The sequence below is a fragment of the Canis lupus genome, chromosome 21 (genome assembly GCF_048164855.1).
Source record: "Canis lupus baileyi chromosome 21, mCanLup2.hap1, whole genome shotgun sequence".
NCBI classification, from domain to species: domain Eukaryota; kingdom Metazoa; phylum Chordata; class Mammalia; order Carnivora; family Canidae; genus Canis; species Canis lupus.
This window is the reverse complement of record NC_132858.1, coordinates 890,733-912,389: the sequence shown is the minus strand read 5'-3', so window position 1 is coordinate 912,389 and position 21,657 is coordinate 890,733. Positions and strand designations below refer to the sequence as shown.

Sequence of the window (21,657 nt, the reverse complement as noted above, 5' to 3'; positions counted from 1 at the left end):
GACAGCTGTGCACCCCCCCCCCCCCACCATTCGTTGCTCTCCTGCCACTCCCGGACTGCCGGGTCCCCAGCGCTGCACCGAATCCTTGCACACCTCCGAGGTAGGCACCCTCATCACCCCGGTGTCAAAGGTGGAGAAGCTAAGGCTCTGAGGGTTTGACTCGCCCAAGGCCACTCGCTGGTGAGTGGCTGGGATTCGTGCTCCTAATCATGTACCACACCAATAAACAGAAACAGTGCATTTAACTCTCTCGCCAAAACTTCAGGGAGAGCATCATTAGTCCCATATGAAACATGGGAAAGTGGCCTGAGAGGGACTAGGGAACTTGTCTTAGGTCACACAGCGAGTACAGGTTAGAGCCAGGCAGCAGCATCTGCAGGCTCTGTGCCTCCTCCCCTCCACCCTGCCTCCCCTTGAACCTGGCGGGCGTGACCCTGTAACTGGCCCTGTCCAGGCAGCAAGGACCCAGACCTCTGACCCACATCCACTCTCATCCCCACCGCAGGGAGGGAGGGAGGCCAGCCCAGGGGCAGAGAGCAGCGGCCAATGCAAGGTGAGCATGAGAACCCCTTGTAAGCTGGAACGTCAGCTCCCCTGGGGGCAAATTTATCTCCTTCCTGGCAGGCACAGGGTCTGGCACCTAGTAGGTATTCTTTTTTTTTTTTTTTTTTTAAGATTTTATTTATTTATTCATGAGAGAGGCAGAGAGGCAGAGACACAGGCAGAGGGAGAAGCAGGCTCCATGCAGGGACCCCGATGTAGGACTCGATCCCGGGACTCCGGGATCATGCCCTGAGCCAAAGGCAGACACTCAAGCGCTGAGCCACCCAGGCGACCCCCTAGTAGGTATTCAATGAAAAACTTTAACATCTTGTAAATGGGAACAAACTTTATATACCGTGAAATGCTGAGATGGTAAGTGTACGGTTTGATGAGTTTTGACAAATGTAAACGCCCGTGTAATGTTTCCATCACTCAGAGATCCCGTGTGCGTCCCTCAGTCAGTCCCCGCCTCTCAGAGGCAACCGTGAGTCTGACCTTTATCCTCATGGATCAGTTTTGCCTGTGCTTGAATTGCATATAAATGAGATTATTCAGTGCCTTTTGTTTGATTGCTTGTTTCTGACTTCTTTTGCTCAGATGTGCAATATATATTTGTCGGATAAAGGAATGAGAAGGCATGGGGTAAACAAGTGATGGGAGACAGAGGCAGGTATCGTTGTGAGCTGGGAACCCAGCCACAGACCCCTGTCCTGGGAGGGGCACTGACAAAATGAAGGTGGGACTCTGAGGCAGGGGACTCAGGCAGAGAGTAAGTGGAGCCCAGACACCAGACCTGGGGTGGAAGAGGGTTCTGGGTTCCTTCTGGGCCTCATCTAAACCCCAGTCAACTCTCTCTTCTACTCATTTGGGAGAACTTTTTGGAAGAGACCAAAAGACTGAAGAAAACCCAGCCAGGCTGCTGGGGAAGAGGATGAGCACCCCCCACCACCACCACCCCCCAAACAGTTTCCCTAAGGGAACATTCGCTGTGGAGGAGGAAGCCCAACCAGCCCCACCCCCAGTCGCCACATGCTCATGCTTGGAGCTGGCACTCCAGCACCAGGCAGCCCTCTTGAGCTCGGTGGGCGTGGCAGGAGCTACAGGAGCCCCTGCAACTCCCCGCACAAGCCTAGCAGAGCTTCCTGGGTTTAAGGGCGCATGGGACCAGCCCTCTTTTTCCTCTGAGTCTTTTTCTTGCTCTGAGTAAATCATGTAACTTCACCTCCCACCAGGCCCTTCTCAGTGGGTAAAGGTAAAATGTGCTGGTGTTCCAGGCCCACGCAGGCTGGCAGCAGGGCAATCATGTTGATGAATCACGCTGGCACTGCAGGCGCCCAGTCCTTGTCAAGCGTCACTAATGAATTAGCTTCACCCCCAGCACCGGGCCTCTCAGCCTTTCCCTACTCCCCAGGAAGGCAGAAAACTGAGACCCGAGAAGAGGGAGCAAGTGGGGGGAAGAAAGGGCTCCAGCTGCTCCAGGGATGGGCTCAGACCCTGGCCATCCCCTTTGCCCCCACACACACCAGAAAAATGCCCGAAGTGCAAGTCTCTCCAGCCCCCCAGGAACGACTTCTCTATGCCTAATCACGAGCTGTGACTGCTCTGCCCACCTCCAAATCTGTGAGTTTTTTGAAATATAGAAAAAGTACAAAGCTCTCTGTGATAAACATCCCTGTGCCCAGTATCCAGCACTGACTATTGTTCAAATTTTGTCATACTTGCTATATATCTATTGTCCTTCAAATAAGAAGAAGAAAGCCACACATGCAGTAAGAAGTCTCCTTTGTGCCTTCCCATGTCCCCATGGGTACCTCTGCCCCATTACGCTGACCCTGCCAAGGCCCCCTCTGGTTCCCATTCCCCTCTTTGGGGCCAGGATCTCTTAGCAGGACTGGTCACTGCTGAGACTAGAGTAAGATCATGGAATTGTCAGTATCGTAGGTTCTTAGCAAGGATTTGAGCCTTTTAGATCCAACCCTGAAACACGAAAGCAGGGACGACGCTTAGCTCTGCTAAATGTCTGCAAGAAGTCAGGTACCCTCATCCCAAAACAATGCCTGGTGGCGGGAACTCACCACCGATGTGAACAATTCCCAGGGGTTTATGGTCTCCTGGGGTCTAGTCCACCTCCCTCATTTGGAGAAAGAGGAGATCGACCGTGTCTTCCATTCCACGGCTCACTCCCCTGACCTGTACCTCCTCCCAATGTGAGTTCTCCTCTCCACTCAGGCATCCATTCAATAAACACGCAGCCCCTACTTGTATGCCTAAGCACTGGGGATTACTGTGAATGTGAACATTATAGACAAAAAACCTTGACTTTGAAGAATGTCTATCCCTGTGAGTGGAGATAATCAACAAAATGCATTCACGGTCTGTCAGGTGCTAGGCAGGTGATGCAGGAAATGAAGCAAGGGAGAGAGAGGAGGAGGGTGGAGGACCCCATTTAAAACAGAGTGGCAAGGGAGACCTCGTTGACAGGGTGGCCTCAGAGAAAAGATGGGAAGGAGGAGGGGGGCAAGTCATGCAGGCAGATGTCTAGGGGAAATGTCCTCCAGGGCAGTGCTGACACCCTGGGACAGGAGTGCAGGGAGTGGGTGGTGTGTGTGTGTGTGTGTGTGTGTGTGTGTGTGTTCTCGCAGCAAGGAGCCTGGGGAGCAAGGGGGAATGTGGATGAGTCCAGAGACAGCTAGTGGCAAACAATCTGACATGTATTTTAACAGGATCTCTTGACTGTGTCTGCAAGAAAGGCGCGCGTGCGTGTGTGTGTGTGTGTGTGTTGGCGGGGAAGGAGTTTGTGCAACTTGTACCCCTCTCGTCTTGGTTCTCTTCCACAGAAAAATGCTGGTTATCACTTATTGATCACCTGTAGGTTTTCTCATCTGCCTTCCAACGCAGGGTTGCCAGGCAGGTATTAAATCTCCCTTCTTTGACTGAAGAGGAAATGAATTCAAAGAAGTAGCTTGATCAAGGTTACCCAGCTAGGAAGGGGCAAAACCAGGCCATCCTAAAGCAACATCTGGGCTTTTCCTACTATGTCTCATTATATCTCTCGGCTGGGGGAAATTGGGAGAAACCACCAAGGTTGTCCAAATGCTTGCTCCCATCCTGCAAACAGCAAAAAGGCTTCCAGGACTGCCCTACTTGGAGATCTTGATCCCAGGCTCCAGGGATCCATGTGTTTGACCAACTGGGAGCATACTAGAACCCACAGGACAAGCCGAGGAACCTCAAACAGGTTCAAGAAGACAGAGCAAAGAGGTCCCCAAGTCCAGGGGCACCCCAGGACTGTGATCTGGGCTCAGGGTTTTCTATCAGCAAATTCCAGGCAGTCTCCGACCCGTTGTTAGACCAGGGCCCGTCAATAGGTAGCCAAACTCATGAGGCTAGCTCAGCCCTTGCCAACCTGCTCCCCAGACTCCCTTGAAACTAGAGCCTAGACATGCCCTGAGGATCACATTCCCCTGGAACTTGAGCTCTGAGAGTGACCTGCCTGGTTTGTTGAAAGGTGAGACTTCTCCTTTGTCCCTTCCAAGGACACCAGAGGTAGAGCAAAAGAGGCCATGAGAGCGAAGGCCGCACCTCCCTGCCATGGACAGGAACCTGATCTTTCTAATGGGTTCTGGCCATGAAAGCTCCTTCTCCCAAGAAGCAGCCACAGTGGTCATGGCTAGCAGCTGCCCTTATGTTAATACGTTCCTAGATTTGTGGTCAAGGCTGGATCTGTTGTTCTGAAACGGACTATAGACCCGGGTCTCAATGGGGACCGCCAAAAACTTGCATGGCCCCCCCCTTCCCTGTGGCTTGGGCTGCTGAGGGTCTCGACTTCTGTTTCCCTCTTCTTCCCGAGCACTCAGCCCAACTACTTCTCCCAGGCCAATGAGGTGGGGCCTGGACCCTCACTGGGCTAGTGGAGGTGGGCAGGTGATATATGCCACATCCACACACAATCCTCTACTTTTTGATTTTCTGCAGTATTAAAGGTGGAAAAGCTGGATCCTCAAGTCACCACTTAGAGCTGAGTGACCTGACCCACATTAAAGTGTCAGGTGAATGAGAAATACAGTTTTTTAAAGAGATTTTATTTATTTTTATGAGTGAGGGACAGAGAGCACTAGGGGGCAGAGGGAGAAGCAGGCTTCCCGCTGAGCAGGGAGCCCAGTGCAGCTAGATCCCAGGACCCTGGGATCATTACCTGAGCTGAACTCAGACACTTAACCAACTGAGCCACCTAGGCACCCCAAAATATTAAAATTTTATTTTTTAAAAAAAATATTTTATTTATTTATTTATTCATGATTGACACAGAGAGAGGCAGAGACACAGGCAGAGGGAGAAGCAGGCTCCATGCAGGGAGCCCGACATGGGACTCAATCCCAGGTCTCCAGGATCACACTCTGGGCTGAAGGCGGCGCTAAACCGCTGAGCCACCCGGGCTGCCCAAAATATTAACATTTTAAATGAAGATAGGATCAGTATCAGTGCTGTGGTGAACAGTATCGGAGCCTTTGGCAAAAGGAACAATTAGTAGTAGTCAACCTGTCTTTATTAAAATGTTATTTTGTTCATTGTGAATTTTTTGCATTCACTCTTATTTTTTTTTTAAGTAATTGCATTAAACTATTATCTTGATTGCTGAGTTTTTCGGCACTTCTCTGAATTTTGTGCCTGGTAAAGGCCTCCCTCACCTCACCCTAGTTCTGGCCCTGGAACAGGGTCAGTCACCCACCCTTGAAGAGTTATCATGAAGCGTCAGTGAGTAATACAGGACCTGGGGATTGTCGTTCTGAGATATTAACTGATGCTCCACCGTGGACAACTTTCAACATATCCATTCCCATCCGTCAGACACTAAGTTGGCTTCCTATATTCCAGCTCTCCAGGGGAAATCAGAACAAAGAGTCAATTCCTTGGCTTTGAGTTGCAAAAGAGGCTTTGAAACCCAGAGTTCAGACTCTAGCCATGCCAGAGCTGGGTTGAGAGAGACACATTTTTTGAAGGTCCAAAAGCTTGGCTTTGAACTTGGCGAGAAGAGAGCTAATGCTATAAGCCCTAGAGTGGGGAAACGTGTCATCACAGGAGCTTGGATCCCACCCAAAAAGAGATAAAGTCTTAACTGGTAGGTGGGAAAGAAGAGGCAGAGCAACACCCCTACAGATGGATAGCCTGTCAAGGAGCCTGGGCACCACCTGCTCTGGACTGAGGCAGAAGGTGGCATGAAAAACATCCCAGGTACCCATAGGGGACACCAGGGCAGAAGGAATCTGTCCTTTCCTCGCGACATGTGGCCTAAGAATGCAAGAGGCCTCCCATAAACCCCGCTGCCTCTATGGAAAAGCCTCAATAGAGTAGAAATTAAGGTGAGCTAGCCTCTCCCCTGAATCCTTTATGCTCCCCTATATCACGAGGGAGAACATCCAGAAGTTTCTGCACCTCTGGGATGGACTTGGGGTGCTTGACAGCAGCTGATGGACCTGGAGGGGCTGCCTATGTGCTCCAGCTGGAGGGTTGTTTGCATTACCCTGGCAACCAGAGGTCAGAGGGTCATAGTTTCTTCCAGGAGAACACATTGTGGATTGACCACAACCTATGAAGATCACACATCTGGGGACGCCTGAGTGGCTCAGCAGTTGAGCATCTGCCTTCAGCTCAGGGCCTGATCCTGGAGACCCCGGGATCGAGTCCCGCATTGGGCTCCCTGCATGGAGCCTGCTTCTCCCTTTGCCTGTGTCTCTGCCTCTCTCTCTGTGTCTCTCATGAATAAATAAATAAGTTCTTTAAAAAAAAAAAAAAAGATCACACGTCTGAGGGGGTTTCCACATAGATGGATGCCTCTCCCCCAAGAGCAAGCTCCACACCATCCTAGGGAGAAGGACTTGCAAGGGAAGAGGGGCAGAACTCCTGATTTCGTGGGATTTGAGTCTTGAATGAATAACTTAAATTCAAACGGGATGAGGAAGTTGGTGGATGTCTTTGTTAAGTTCAGGTACAGAATGAGCAGCGTACGTTCCTGAGCTCCTGACTGTGTGTCCGTGAAATCCACAGTGGCTGTGCACACAGCTGAGCAGCTGCTGCCGTGCACCCTGCAAGCTGGGTGCACATGTAGGACCTGGGAGCCACCCATCAGACGCACCCACCCCTGATGTGGAATCGGCAACGAGAGACACAGAGCAGAACCGACTGAGCAGGATCCCTTCCAAGGCTGGGTGGGGGCAAGGGGCAGCAGGATTAGTGTCCAGTGGCCGGTGGTGGGGGAGACATGCCCAGGCTCATGGGACAGTTGTGGTCACCATCTTTGGCTGGATAGGCTCTCAGCTTTGCTCTCGGTTCTACCTGAAGATCTGTGAGCTCTGAAATCCTTTTAATAAATTCCTCTTCTGCTTACATCAGCTAAAGTCTGTTGCTTGCAAAGAGCTCTGACCGCTACCCCATGTGATCAGACTTCAGCCTGAGAACAGTAGGAGAGCCACATGATCACAGTGGAGGGTCCACTGTCCCATGCCACAGGGGTTTACTGTGACACTTAGGAGTGCCCACACCGCCAGGTGCCTTGTGGATGCTCGAATTCAGTTTGCCTATGTTCTTCAGAACTAGCCTCCACCCCTGGTGCCAGAGCCCTCCGGGAGAACATGGCTCTGCTGCAAGTCTCTTACCATAGAGACTGTACCTTGTCATTGAGGCCACAGTAAGGATGCTGGGGTCCAGAGCCCCTTAGTCTCTCCTAAATAGCACTCCTGGTATGCTGAAGCATCTCACCCAGGCTCTCTCTCTTAGGATAGGTGGGCTAGACTGATGCCTCTCCGACCTGTCCTTTAACCTGGGGACCTCAGAAGACACACACTCACACTCACAGACATCCCTTCTTCAGGAAAAGAAAACAAAGCACCCTGTTTTGCTAACTGCCAATGCGATGACTGGCTCTCCCAGGGAAGCTTCTGGACCCCCCACTGATGCCTGCTCAAGAGCCCCATTTCAGCCATGTGATGATGGGAAAGACCTTTGTTCAGAGCACAGACAGCTGAGTATGAGCACACCAAGCTGTGTGGCTTTGGAGGCTGCTTCATCTCTGGCCCAGATTAACTGGTGATAGATCACAAAGGTCTTTCCAGGAGTGAAGTTTGATGATCTCAAGAACTTCCCTGGCAGAGCCCTGTCTGTAGCAGCGTCTCTTGAGATGCACAGGGTATCTCGGTGCCTGGGAGGCCCAGCAGACTGTCCTCTGACCTTGAACTGAGGCCTGCAGTGGGAGGAATCTCCTGCATCTGACTCCTCCTCTACCCTTGCATATTTGGCTCTTCGGAAAATTTCCAGGAGAATGGGTGGCCTTCCAGATGGTCAGAGAGGAAAGTGGAGATCAGATTTTCATGTTCAGGCCTTCCATCTGTCTGGGTGTGGCAAACCCACCATCCTCCCCATGCAGGCTTCCTGCTACCCTCCATACATACACACTGGGGCCTCCAGGTCCACAGACAGATGCCTTTCCTCAGCTGGCCAGCTGTCAAGTCCATGAGCTGGTGGCACCACATGTCACCACCTGACCTGGGCCAGATGGTACCTGTCAACATCAGCTGCCACAACGCTGTGACAGGCAGCAGTCTCACATGCGTCTGTGTGCATCAGAAGTGGGGCCCAAGAGCGTGGCATTCAGATTTCTCCCCATCCTGCTGTCCCATCAGCCCCCGGGGCTCCACACCCCCACACCACTGCTGTCAGTGCAGCACCCACCTGTGTCCCCAAAACTTCCCCGGAGGGAGCCCCCTCCGTGTTCTTGCTGAAAAGAGGAAGACCCACGGAATATTCCCAGCACCCAGCAGGCTGTGGGGGCTTAATAAAGCTAATCATTGTCATTGTACACCTCAGAACGGTTTCCAAAGTATCTGTGGGGAGGAGGAGCAGCTTTTGGTAGCAGCTACGATCAGCACCCACTCACCTCCACGCCCCAAGCCTGGCTTCCAGGTGAAGGCAGAGGCAGGCTGCTTCCAGGAGAACCTGACAGAAGTTGGCTTCGGAGACATGACAGGGCAGCCTTGGCCTCTAGGCCATGGATTACCTTACCCAGGAGGGCACTGCTCCCGGGCAAGGGTCCTGAGGAGGCCTGTCTGGGGCGAAGCAGGAGACGAAGGCCAGGCCCTGTGACTATCTCAGGTCCCCACTCCTACCTGGGCCTCTGTTGCCTCTGCTCCAGCATCAAGGCAGCCACCAGTCTCCAGCTGAGCACTTTATACCCATCATCTTATTTCACCCAAGGCTTGGGTCCTGCTATCCACGGCAGCTCAGACTGGTCCGGGGGCCTCCACAGCTGGAGGCAGGGGGCAGCCTCGGGCGTGGAAAGCCAGGAGTGATCCCAGGCGGTCTGACTCCAGAGCTCAGGGAGAAGAAAGGACACTGGGTGGATGCTGGCTGGGGCCAGACCAAGGACGAGTCTCAGAAGGGCAAGGGGATGGGGCCCACAGTATCCATGTCCCCACTTACCTGGCAGCACAGGGTGGGAGTGACAGGCCAGAGGCCTTCACTTCCATGGGGTTTCAGTAACCTGAGTGGTCACAGGATGGGAAGTCTCCATCCCTCCTGTCGTGGGAACACAGAGGGGATTGCACAGACCCTGTCTTGGTCTCAGGGGTCTGTGGGGGTCAAGGTTGGGATGTGAGGCCCTTGGGACCCTACAAGAGAGTGTGGCTGGGGTCGGTCAGAGGCTGGGCATGATGTGAGAGCAAGAGGGCACATATAGAGGGAAGGGGTGGCCTGGAGGCTTGAAGCACAGGGTCCTGTGGGGTCACAGTTGTGACATCCAGGCAAGTGGGGGTGGGCACAGCAGGGCCTCAGCTGCCAGCCTGTGCATATGCAGGGAGCCTGCATGGCTGACTTCCTGTGGCCAAGGCTGGTGACACCTAGAAGCCCAAATTTGGGGCTTCCTTCCTTCCTTCTGTTGTTTCCTCCCTCCTTCCCTCCCTGTCTCCCTCCCTCTCTCCCTCCTTCCTTCCTTCTTTCTTTCCTTCTGCAATATTTACTCAACACCTGCAAATGTGCCAAGCACTGTCTGGGCTTTGGAGTCGCAGCTGTGAACAAGACAGACATGTGCCTTGTTGAGTCCCATAGCCGGGGAGGAGGACAGACCTCCTCCTGGTGGTAGTCAAGACCCCTGAAACCTAGCCAAGTCCCTTTCCCTGTGGGGTTGCCCACCTCACAGCCTTACTTGTCCCCGGCCCCCTGGCATCCTGCCAAGCCTTAAGCTGGCCCCTGTGCTGAGTCCTCACCTGCAGGTTGGCTTTCTTCAGCGCCCACAACTGACCATGCTGCCCATTTCAAGGTCTGGCTCACACCTGCCCTCTCCCGCAGGGCCTGCCCTAACTCAGTGGGGTGGTCAGAGGTCAGGAAGGCAGGTGTGACTCGGAGGCGACTCGCAACCCCACAAAGCAGGAGATCCAGAACTGCCTAAGACAGGCATTGGCCCCTCCCAGCTCCCCTTCCTGCTCCCACCTGCCCTGGGTCACCGGGTCCTCACACAGTCCCTTGGGTTGGGGCCCAGGATCCAAACAGGCAGGCGAGGTTGGGCTGCCTGGAAAGAGGCCACAGGGGACAAAGGCAGGGGCTAAAGGAAAGAGAGGGTGTTGCTCAGCCCCACCTCCCCCTCCGGTGGGGTCCCTCCAACTCAGGATACATCATGGGGCAGCCCAGCTCACATGGCCTGGAAACAGGGTGCAGGACAATGGGAGGGGGAGGGGACTGAGAAAGGCTGTATGAGGCTCCTGGGTGTCCGACACCCTATCCTCTACCGAGCCAGACAGAGGAGAGGGGAGCAGAAACATGAGCTATAACAAGACAGTGGTGGAAGGACGTGGAGACGTCCAGTGGGGGGTGTGCGTGTCTGTCTGTCCTGTCTCTGTATGTCTGCTTGGGTGTGTCTAAGCATGTTGCTGTGTCTGCAGGTCTGCCTCTGCGTGTGTGCATCTGTACAGACCAGCATTTGAGTGTTTATGCGAAGATCTGCGCATCTGTGTGTGTTTGCATCTGCCTATGTGTGTGTTGCATTGTATGTGCTCAAGCGGGGGCATTTATGTGTCCAAATGGATTAGTGTGCACACATCTCCAGGGGTCCCCTGCCCCAGCTCATCGTGGCCAGGCCACTGTTGGGACCTGGCCCAGTGGGCAGATCTCTGGATCTCTCACTGGGTAACTCACCCACAGTGCTGGAGGCCACGGAGCAGCAGGAGCCACCCACGGTCTGTGGGGCTGTCACTGGGTCCTGAGTCTGGCTGGGATTGCAACCGAGAGACTCTATGTCCCCTGCTTCCCCCTCCTCCAGGGCTGGAGCCAGCTGGAGCCACCCACATCCCACATGGAGCCCCAGCCAGGCCGAGCGAGGACAGCCCCCAGGCCTGCCGTTCAAGAAGGCTGGTACACCTGGGCCCCGGGGCCAGCGGCACTGCCCCACAAACACCCACTGGGGGGGCGGGAAGCAGCTAGACCACTGCTGCCCCCCTGCAGGCAGGCTGGCCTGGAAGGTGCTGAAGACATCTCAGCCTTGGGTGGCTGCTGCCTCTCTGCCCATAGGACCTCAAGCAACTCGTGGGATCTTTCTGGGTCCAGGTTCCCCTTTATAAAATGTGGAGCTGGCACCGGCAGGGCCACAGCATACAGTTGTGTAGTTGTACACTGTGTAAATGCACCCGGTAGAGGTGACGGAAGACATTGAGAGGCAGCCCAGGTTCTGCCTCGTAGGCTGAGGCCCTGGTGTCTGGCTGCAGCATCTGGAGGAAGGGATGCATCCTTCCCACAAGAAGTCTACTCTTTAGATACTCTGCTTGGGGGGAGGGCGATGCCTTGTTTTAATTCTCACAAAAGGGCTTCTCTAACACCAGCCCTTTCAGCCAGCCCCCAGCCCTCCCTGCGGCAGCGTCCAGGTGTCCATCCATCACAGACCCTTGTCAGTCTGTCTCTGGAGAGGGATCTCTGTGAGTGCCTGCCCCTCTGTGCTCTTTCTCCTTTAAACCATCAACATGGGACCCAGAAGGGCCCTGGAAGGACCACTCTGATCCCTCTGCCCCCATTTTATAGAACAGAACACTGATGGGATCCCTGGGTGGCTCAGCGGTTGAGCGTCTGCCTTTTGGCTCAGGGCGTGATCCTGGTCCCAGGATCAAGTCCCGCGTCAGGCTTCCTCCGGGGAGCCTGCTTCTCTCTCCCTGTGTCTCTGTCTCTCTCTCTGTATCTCTCATAAATAAATAAATAAATACACACTGAGTCCCCTCGAGCCCCCTTTGCCCCCCTCTACCTCCCTCTACCACTCCCCACTCTGTCCCCCCTGCTTCCTGCCAGGGCTTCCTGCCTTCCCCAGCACAGGCTGTAGGAGGCCCCTGACAGGAGAGGAATCTGCATCTTTGTCTACATGTCATGGTGAGTCCAGCTGGACCTCCCCGACTCCAAAAGTGGCCCCGGCCCCTCCACTCCTGCACTCTCGCCCTACTACCCCGTCCTTTTCCCAGGTCCCCTTGCCAGTGACTAGACACACTGGTCCACTTCATGGCTCTTTATTTCATTAGGAAAGTAGCCAGGGGAGTCCCAGCAGGGCAGGATGGGGATGGGACAGTAGTTGGCTCCTGTCTGTTGGGTTAGCAAACCTGTGGGGAACAGAGATGTGGCCGGAGGGTTTCCAGGGTGGTTCTCACTCCCCCACCCCAACAGGCCCTCATCTCCCAGCCCTGGCTCTGAGGCTGGGGACCTAGCAGGGCTTGCTTGCCCCAGGGCCCATGCAGGGAGCCCCTTACCCAGCCTCGGGTTCAGTTTGGTGTTGTGAAGCGGCTGCTATGAGGCTCAGCTCGGTAGAAGGGGTCTGCAGAGGTCAGGGGTCTGCAGGGAGGAGAGGGGTGCAGGTGAGGGGGACGTGGGGCAAGGTTGGATCTTCCCTCTGCCTGCCCCTCCCCTGGGGCAGCCCTCAGCGAGGTCAGCCAAGCCGCAAACAATCTTTGCCTGACAACTCTGGGCCATTGTCTTAGAAATGTCATTTTTGAGGACCTGAACTGAGCAGAAAGGAGTCAGAGTGGAGCAGAACCACAGTGTCCTCAGCCTTGTTTCCACCCGCCCTGCAGCCTGGCAGGGAGCAGGTGTGGAGCAGGCCTCTGGGACCGGAATGAGGCACAGGCGTGTAGGGGGCAGCCCTGCAGAGGAAGGGGGCACTGGGGAGCCCAGGGGAGGAGCAGGGAAAGCAGCAAACAAGCCAGAGAGAGGGAACGGGCCTCTCGGACAGCCAGGGAGAAGCCTATGCCACAAAGGACAGAGTAGGAGGGAGGGCCGGCTACCTGCCCACGTGGGGGTGCAGGCGCCGAAGGCTCTCCATGCGGTTGGGAGTGGGCTCCGTGCGGGTGACTGGCTGGTTGAGGGCATAGCCTCCAGGCTTCTGCGGCTGGATGCCACCTCGAGTCCAGCCTTCTCGGTCCAGACCCTTGGGGATATTCTCAAAGTACCTGCAGCAAAGCGGGGGGTGGGGGGGATGCCGGCTGTCAGCTGGCCTCTGCCCATCTCTGCAGTCTCTGCCCTTCTTGGGCAGGAAGCTTGGCTCCAGCAGAGCACAGGTGGCCTCAGATCCTCCTGCCTCCCTGATGGCCTCCCTGATCCTGCCTGTGCTGCGCCTTCTGCCAGGCACTCCCTGAGCCCCCCTCCCTTTGCGGACCCTCCCCGGGAAGCCCATCCTGGCTCTGCCTGCCACCCCCCCCCCCCGCCCTCCACCCCCCACCCCCCACCCTGAGCTACATGGGCCTGCCTGGTGCTGTGCCAGCCTGCACTCTGGAGCAGAAAGGACTGCTTGTGGGCCGCCTCCCTCCCTGGCCTGTGAACTTCTCAGGGGTGAGGAGGGGAGACCCTGTCTCATTCATTTCTCTCTAGGCATTCACTTTGCTTCTGTTTTGCTGCTATTCACTGAGCACTGGGCTGGGCTCCGAAAGGGCCAAGACGAGGAAGATGTGGGCCTCGCCCTTGTGCTTATGAAGGGGGCCTTGCAGAGAGAGAAACAAGGGCCGGAGCTGCACTGCCTGACACCTGGCAGGAGCTCCAGAAAGCCGAGGGGCTGGTGGGAGAAGGACCCCATAGACGTGGCTGGGGCTGAGGGTCTGCCAGAGCCACAGGAGGGGGCTTTGCCTAGGGAGCTGCAGGGACACAGTTGTCCCCTGACACCCCGCAGAGTCTCTGTGCCTCCCCCTCGCTCCTCATGGGAAGTAGAGCAGCCATGTGTGTCACGGCTCTGCGGCGTGGCTCGGGCGCCACTTCTCCCATCTGAACCTCAAGGTCCCCATCCCAAAGAGGGAGGCTAGCCCCAAGGATGGAGGCAACTTGGGAGACCAAGGAGTTGGGAGCCAGTGAGGAACAGGTGACACATGCTGACAGATGACAGAGTAATTAATTATACCTCCTTTAGCCCACTCCTATAACCACTCCCCATCCAGTCCTGGCCCAGGGAGCCCTCCCCATGGTTCTAGGGCCACTTCCTCCTGGAAGCCCTCCTGGAGGCTCGGCAAAGAGCTTACTTTCTGGGGACTGATGACTCCACCATGGGATCCCACCACGGACTGCACCAAATATCTTAGCAGATGCCATACTGTACTGTACCACCTTGACCCCCTTCAGCCCCCTTTCTCTTCCCCTGCCCACCAGCCTGGGCATCAGTGGCCTGCACTGCATCAGAGAGAAGCACACAGGAAGGCTGGCTGCCCTTGGGCTGCTGGAGCTTGCTTTCCTAGCAATGAAGTGCCTGGGATTTTTAGGACAGCCCGTGGGGACAGCCGTTAATTAATGAGGGTATCAGGACCCTAGCTCTCTCCCCTCAACTGGGATCCTTCTGAGTTGTGTGATTGCACTGTTTTCTAGAGTCTCCCTTGGGACATCTGGTTAATAACATGCTGGCTTTGGGCTGCCTTCCCTTCCCCCCTCAACTTTCCAGCTTCCCCACACTCCCCAGGAAGAGGCTGACACTCAAATCCTTGGCTCTGGGGCTGCTTCTGGGGGGACACACATTAATCCAGTGTTGCTCTATTTCACAGGCTCTGAGCTCATCACTTGTCTCCGAGTCTGTCTGTAAAATGCATGCCAGCTTCCCAGCCCTGGATTTGGTGGGGAAGGGGGTGCTCACCCTTGGTTGTAGGTGCTCAGGTACCGATTGTCCATGTCGGGGTCATAGGGGCTCCGGACGTAGCTGGGGTTGTTAAGGCTGTACCCCGTGGGCTCCTGCACGAGAGGTACGGAGGGGACTTGTCAGGTCCAGAGCAGGTGGGAGATTTGGCCCCAGGAGAGGGGGGTGCTGGGCACCCCAGCCTCACCTTGTTCCCCACGGTCTCCCGGCCCAGCAGGGCAATGTTTGTCTGTTGTACCCGCTGTGGGGGCTGGAACTGCCGGTGGCTCATGCTGCTAGGTTCTGGGCCTGAAGGCAACACCTGCAGGGAATGGAGCCACAAGAAGGGTGGTGAGTGGCCAGGATGAGGCAGCTGGGACAGAGGGAGGGCAGGCAGAGGCACGTGTGGCCCTAACTTGCCTCCAGCCCCTGGACCTCGTCCTTCCCTCTCCAGGCACACAGAATTCCCTGGTTCAAAGACACCCATCACTTGCCAGTAACTAGGCCTTCGCCCTTCCCCGGGGGGGGGGGGGGGTGCAAATCTCCTGATTCTTCCCATCCTTCAACGACCAAATGCCACTGCGTCCAAGGAAACTCCCTGCCCCCTCCCGTGGGAGTGCTGCTGTTCTGAGAGGCCCCCCAAAAGGCCACTCACCCTGAGGTTCAGCATCCTCTCATTCACTCGGCTGTAGCCCGTCTCCCGCTCGGATCCTCTGGCCAACACAGGCAGGAACTCGTCCCCCTAGGGCATCAGAGCAGCTGCTGGCACCAGAGCACGCTTCCTCCTCCCGCGGCCTTCCGGGTGCTGTCCTAACTGCCGCACAGAAGGACCCCAGGCTGTGGGGTCAGATAGCCTCCCCCCCGCCCCCCGGGCTCAGCTTACATGAGGGTGGGTCATGGGGAGAAAGTCGGACCTGGTGACACTCCTGCCAGGTAGGAGGACCTGGAAAGAGGACCGCAGAGACATGTCAGCCCAGCAGAGGCAGCCGCCCCGTGTCCTGAGCGTAAAGGAGGGCTCACTGCAAGTGGGCATAATTGGGGTAACAGAGGATAGGGAAGAGTCTGGGGAGAAACAGTGCTGAGAACCAGCAGGCCAGGGCTCTTGTCCAAACTCTGGATAACCTTGGCTCTGCCTCTTCTCCTCTTTGGACCTCAGTCTTCTCATCCATAAGCTGGGTGGGGATGGACCAAAGCAGTGGTTTTTACCCACACTTCATCTGTTTGAACACAGGGCTCTGGAGCTCATATTTTGCAAAAATACAGAAGTCACCCTGAGATGCTAGTGGCCCCAACCTGACTTACTGGGTCCCCAGGGAGGGTCTGGGAGGGCGGCTGGAAGACAATGGGGTTCTTGGGGGACTCTTCAGTGAAGCCAGTCTCTTCCTTGGCGCCAATTGATTTCTTCTGCAAGAGATCTGCAAAAGACATACCCCTGTGCTGCACCCCTGCCCTGACCCTGGCCACCGGCCCAACCACATGGCCCCCAAAGGCTCAGCATCCCTGCCAGTGGGGAAGGAGCTGGCCCCAAGGATCTGGACACCCGAACTATAGGATCGTGGGCAGCAGGAAGACTTCAGAGTCCAGGACAGAGAACAAGACAGGAAAAGAGAAGAGGAGAGGCAAAGGAAGGGCAGGGACTGGCAGGCTGGGAGGCAGCTGTGGTCAGGACCAACAGCCCTCCTAAGCCAGTGACTTGCTTTTTGGGGGGTCGGCACTAAGGCACAGGTCCCCAGGCTGCCTCTACATCCTTTTTCTTCCACTGGTGCCCTCTTTGTCATCTGCCAGCTCTGTCTGGAACCCCCAGTGCCTCTCCTCATGGTCAGGGGTAGGAGAGTATAGTGGGAGGGAGGCATGAGCTCAGACATGTGCCTACCTGGCTGGTTGGGAGGCTCCTTGAGATACTTGGAGTTATACTCAGAGGTCATGAATCGCGGGCCCTGGAACATAGAAGGCAGAGGGCTGGGGCCCACAGGGTAGACCAGGGCCCAGGGGGCAGCTCCTCAGTCATCGGTGCTCCGGGTAGACCTGTGCAATACAGTCTGCAAAGGGAGGGCCAGTACAGCACCCCAGCACTCACCCCTCTCTGACGGGGCAGCAGAGCACCATATATTCCACCAGGGGGACGCAGTGGGACATGACAATGAAGCCCATCACATCCCACACTGGACTCCTTGTAATGAACTTGGGACCTAGGGACCCAGACAAGGCAGGGGCCCAATGCAAGGAGAGAAGCTATGGGAATAAAGTGCTCACATCACACTTCACCACCCAAAGCTTGGGGAGCCTGGATGGGTGAGGGGAGAGAAGGGGCCTCTGGGCTTCAATCCTAAAACATGGGTAAGGAAGCCCGTCACGACCACTTGGATGCTTTCTTGGAAACATCAAGTCCCATTGGCTCTCCCCAGCTTTTCTAGGTATGTAGAGCCCACATTTGGTTGGCTTCTTGGGTGAGTCGGAGCAGTACCTATCTCTAGGAGGGGGAGGAGGTGGGTCGGCCCCTCTGCCCAGCTCACAGCCCTTACTGGGGGCTGCCTACTCACATGTCCAGCGTTCTCCCACTCCAGCGAGCCCTTGCCCTGCTGCTGGTGGAGCAGGGGCATGTCTTTGGGCTCCAGCCCTGTGATGGCCTGTGCCCCATAGTCCTGGGTATCAAAATGGACCTTCCTGACCTGGGAGGTGGAAATGGCCAATCACACTCCAGGTGAGGGGGTGGCAGTCACTTCTTGACTCTGCTTCTGCCCTTGACTCCTACAGAGTACCTGTAGCCTGGGGGGTCCTTTTACAGGAAAGTCAGGTCCTGTCTCTCCTCTGCTCAGAGCCCTGCAATCTTCTTACTGCACTTGGAGTGGAACCCCATGGCCTGACAGTGACCCACAAGGACCCTAGCTCCTCACTTGGCTCCAGCCACCCACTTCCTCACTGTTCTTTGTCACATCAGATACTGGCACCTCAGGGTCCTTGCACTTGCTGTCTGCACTTCCTGGAACCCTCTTTCTCTCACATGGCTACATTTAGAGAACACTAACCTCCCTTGGGTCTTTGACTAATGTCTCCACAGCCAGCTCTTTCCCCACCCTCCTGGCTTGTAGCCGCAACCATTTCAATGCAACTTCACCCCTTGCCTCTTCCCTGTTGAATTTTTCCCCAGGACTTAGCACCTTCTTATATAGATTTCAGAACATATTGCTTGAATGAATGAATGAATGAATGAATGAATGAGTGGAGTGACTTAGTATCCATTCTGCTGCCGATGCTGATGACAATGGTCATAATGATGATAGAAATGAAGATAGGGATGACGATGACAAAAGTGACTGTGACATTGATGGTGAGGATGTCATGTGGGCTTGGGGATGTGGATGGGATACTGGAGACCATGGGACGGGGTTGGGGTTGGGGTTGTGGTTGGGATGGGAGTCAGGGTGGTGGAGGTGATGGCAGCAACAGGGACAGGGATAAAAGTGGGAAGGTGACAGTGCAGACGAGGATGGGGACAGAGGTGATACGGGGAGTAGGCTCCCAGCCTGCATATGGCTCCTCTGTGCCCAGGAGTTCAGCCTTGACCAACTCTTGGCAGTGCAGCTCCACCCTGCTGGAGGGATCCTCACGCTCCTTCCCCCACCCCAGCTTCGGGTTCCCCCTCTCTTGGCCCTAGCCCAGCACTGACCTCTTTAGTAGGGGTCGTGGTGCTGGGCTTTTCCCGAGAGTAGCCAGAGTTGGTTTGGTGCATGCTCCAGGGCAGTGGGTATTTGCCATCAGGCACCTCCAAGGGGCGGTAACTCTGATTGGTCACCGACTGGAAATTGTGGCCGACCTGTTCCCTGAGGGTGAGGCAGGAACAGGACCCATTACCAGGGCCACCTGGAGGCTACAGTGCCCTCAAACCTCCCGCAGATGCCTCAGGAGTCTGCCTCCCTTGGGGCCCCAGGTGGGCACTGTGACCCGAGTGCCCCAGGGCCCCAGACCTGGGCCAGGCCAGGTTCTGGGTCTGCATGCAAGGAGCCTGCAGTCGGTCGGATGAGCTCCCATGAGAGCTAAGTTTCAGCAGGGGGCAGGGAGGGAGAAGGGTTTGCACAGACTGTACCCCATGGCTGGGTTGTCCAGGGCATCGAGATTGGCATGGTAGGAGACCACAGGCCGGTAACTGGATCTGTAGCCTGTGCCTTCGTGACTGCCCACGCGGGGCTTGAACTCCTCCCGACCTGCCAGAGAGGAAGCCAGGAGACAGGACAGGGCCGTGGGGCAGCGGACTGGAAGAACAGTCAGCAGGACTTCCCAGGCAGGGCTGGCAAACCTCCCAGGGGCCCAAGGTCCTCAGGATGGAGAAGGCATAGAGCCAGGGGCTGGAACACAAGCCTGGCCCTTGGACACTGTGGCAGCAAGAAGTGGAAATGACAGGGTAGACACAAGGTCAGTGTGGCAGAATCACGGATGGGGCAGCGGGACCAACCCAGCCTGCCAGCACAAGCATGGGCATGGGCCTCGGGAGGCTCAGGGGATGGATCACTTCAGTGCTGGGGTCCCTCTGACTGTGACAGGCCAGAGGGGCTGCTCCTCACTCAGCAGGAGGGCCTCCCTGCATCCTGCCGGTGTCCTGGGACGGCTCCTGCACAAAGGTGCCCTCACCATAGGCTGTACAGTAGCTGGTGGCATAGAATTTCAGGGGATCCGTGCAGCCCCCCGAACTCATCTTCACATAAGGGGAGACAACCCCCAAGGGGAGTTTCCCCATCATGATGCCGTGGGGCAGGGCCCGGGGGTCGCCTAGGAAGGAAGCACCAGGACTCCCATTAGTTCAGTGGCCCAAAGACCCTGAGCCTGTCTCAGGCCCAGGCTACAGAGGCCACGGAGGCGAAGCTCGAACCCCACCCAGCCAGTTCCTTCCCCTCGGCCTGTCCCTCTCCACCAAGATACCCACACCCCAGACTAAAGGAAGGACTGATCATTGTCAACACACAACTCCTCTAACTCATCCCACCTTCCCCTCCACCTTATTATCTCCCCAGTTTATGGCCGAGAAAGTAAGATTCCAAGTAATGAAGGATTAGCTCATAATTGGCACTGGAGCCAGGCTTCAGGTCCAGGGTATCTCTCCCAGCTCCTGATCTTAATCCCCTCAGGGCCTCCTCTGGGGGCTGAATGGACCAACACCCTCCCATCTGGCAATTCCTAGCCTCGCCAGCTCCCAACCTCAGGCTCCTTGTCTCTCCCTCAGCTCCCGGGCCTGCCCTCCTGGGTGGGGGGCCCCCCCGACCACAGCCGGCCCCACCCTCACCTGCCCTCTGCTGTGGCTCTGAGGTCTGGCGAGAGAGGCTGCAGGAGGCAGCTGCTCCAGAGCAGCCCAGGCCCTCTGGGAGGTGGCCAGGCCAGGAGAAACAGTGTGTCGCCTAGCAACTGGTGCCTAGCAACAGCGTCCCCAGCCTCTGAAGGCCTTCTAGGGCCAGGGCCCACTGAGAGGCTGACCCGGCGGGGCCGGGGCCGAGGGCAGCTGCCCAGGCAAGGTCCTGTGTTCCCGGCCCCTGCCCCAGTTGCCGGCTTCCCCGGACAGGGCTGGGCAGAGTTGCTGTGTGAGTGACAACAAATAAAAGATAATCTGGAACAATCACTCCCACTTATTAAGTATCCACTTCTCAGCAGACACTTTACATCCTTTACGGGCAGTCTTCTGAGTGGCTCCTCCGGGTGGCTATTAGTATCCTCTTCTCACATGGGGAACACGAGGCTTAGACTAGCAGTGTCTTGACTGGCCAGAGATCTCGAAAACATAAAGAGAGGAGCCAAGACTCAAAGGTGGGTGGGCCCCGATCCCACTGTAACAGCCTCTCGGTGAGTGATCCTGTTTCCTGTGTCCTGCTGGGGCCAGATTGGTGCTGAGGTCCTCCACACACATTGTTACCTCAGACAATCCCCCCAGCCACCCTGTGAGCAGGGCACTGTGATCACAAGGCCCACAAGCCCCAGCAGCTGCGAGTGGCTCAAGGCTAATGGGTCCGTTGATGAGGGGCCCAGCCTCTCCTGGCCCCCAATCCCTCCTCTCCACCTAGGACTGCAACAGCACCTGCCTTGTGGGGCTGAGTGGATTCAGCTCTTGGGTTTTTCAAGACTGCTGTTCTCAGCCCATTTTGCAGATGGGAAAGGTGAAGCCCAACGACACTGCCCAGGCCTCAGAGTCAGTGAAGGATTCAAATGGGAGTGATCCAGCTCATGGCCCCTGCTCCCCCTGTGCTGGCCCATTTGCTCCACAGGAGCTTTAAGGCATGTAAGATGTCTAACAGCTGGATCTCTGGGGGGCAGAGTGGGAGTGGGGAGCCCTGATATGTAGCATTGGCCACATTTCTGTGCTCCCATCATGGCTGCTTTCAAACTACCAAGGCAAGGTCACCAAGCAGGGAGCTGGTAAGTCATACTCAGCCTCTCTGGAGCCCCCACTATGTAGACTTTGCACCATATGGATCCAATAGTCAGAAGTGACCTCAAGACCATGGATGACAAATGTAGTACCATAACAAGGAGGTGATGACCTTGAAGTCTTTGTTACCTTTGTTTTTAATATAATTTAATAAATTGTAAGTTTATATAATTTGATTTTTTAAGGTTTTATTTATTTGATGGAGACAGAGAGAGTATAAGTAGGGGGAGAGGCAGGCAGAGGGAGAGGGAGAAGCACGCATCCCACTGAGCAGGAAGCCCAACACAGGGCTCGATCCCAGGACCCCGGGATCACGACCAGAGCTGGAGGCAGATGCTTCACCGACTGAGCCACCCAGACGTCCCTATAATTTGATTTTTACCAATGGCAGAATTTACCAACCAGTTCACAAATTTCCTGGAGGTATTGCCTTCAACTTTCACGAGCTGGTGTGTCGGCTCCAGAGCACCCCGACTCCTAGGGGAAAGCAAAATGTGGATGAAGAGGGTACCCAGGGAAGGGGGGACCCCGCCGCCCAGGAGATGCCCTTGCTGCACTCAGCGTGAAAAGCCTGGGCCTGCCAGGGACAGAGCTTGTGGCCACACCT

At 55.9% G+C, this 21,657-nt stretch overlaps 1 protein-coding gene across 3 annotated transcripts; it reads right to left on the bottom strand.

The window, feature by feature from the left end:
- Window positions 1-12,055: 12,055 nt before the first annotated feature.
- Window positions 12,056-20,235, bottom strand: SAXO4 (stabilizer of axonemal microtubules 4). 3 transcript variants are annotated; one of them, XM_072789413.1, is made up of 14 exons: window positions 19,917-20,233; window positions 19,268-19,405; window positions 18,726-18,843; window positions 18,309-18,462; window positions 17,182-17,310; window positions 16,515-16,578; window positions 15,944-16,056; window positions 15,525-15,584; window positions 15,297-15,383; window positions 14,850-14,963; window positions 14,663-14,757; window positions 12,840-13,004; window positions 12,309-12,390; window positions 12,056-12,161 (listed from the first exon to the last, which is right to left on the bottom strand). In XM_072789413.1, exons 2-13 carry the CDS (start codon window positions 19,374-19,376, stop codon window positions 12,321-12,323), a joined length of 1,278 nt encoding a protein of 425 aa, XP_072645514.1. In that variant the 5' UTR covers window positions 19,377-19,405; window positions 19,917-20,233; the 3' UTR covers window positions 12,056-12,161; window positions 12,309-12,320. The 3 variants fall into 3 exon arrangements, with proteins under 3 accessions (XP_072645514.1, XP_072645515.1, XP_072645516.1); XM_072789414.1 differs by lacking the exon at window positions 15,525-15,584 and having other exon boundaries at window positions 19,917-20,235; XM_072789415.1 differs by lacking the exon at window positions 19,268-19,405.
- Between the last annotated feature and the right edge of the window lie 1,422 nt (window positions 20,236-21,657).

Coding starts and splice junctions, on each gene's coding strand:
- SAXO4 (XM_072789413.1), bottom strand. CDS start 19,376: ATGATGGGGAAACTCCCCTTGGGGGTTGTCTCCCCTTATGTGAAGATG. Junction 18,463..18,725: donor CTGGACAACCCAGCCATGGG/GTACAGTCTGTG, acceptor CCTCACCCTCAG/GGAACAGGTCGGCCACAATT. Junction 14,964..15,296: donor AGAGGATGCTGAACCTCAGG/GTGAGTGGCCTT, acceptor CATTCCCTGCAG/GTGTTGCCTTCAGGCCCAGA.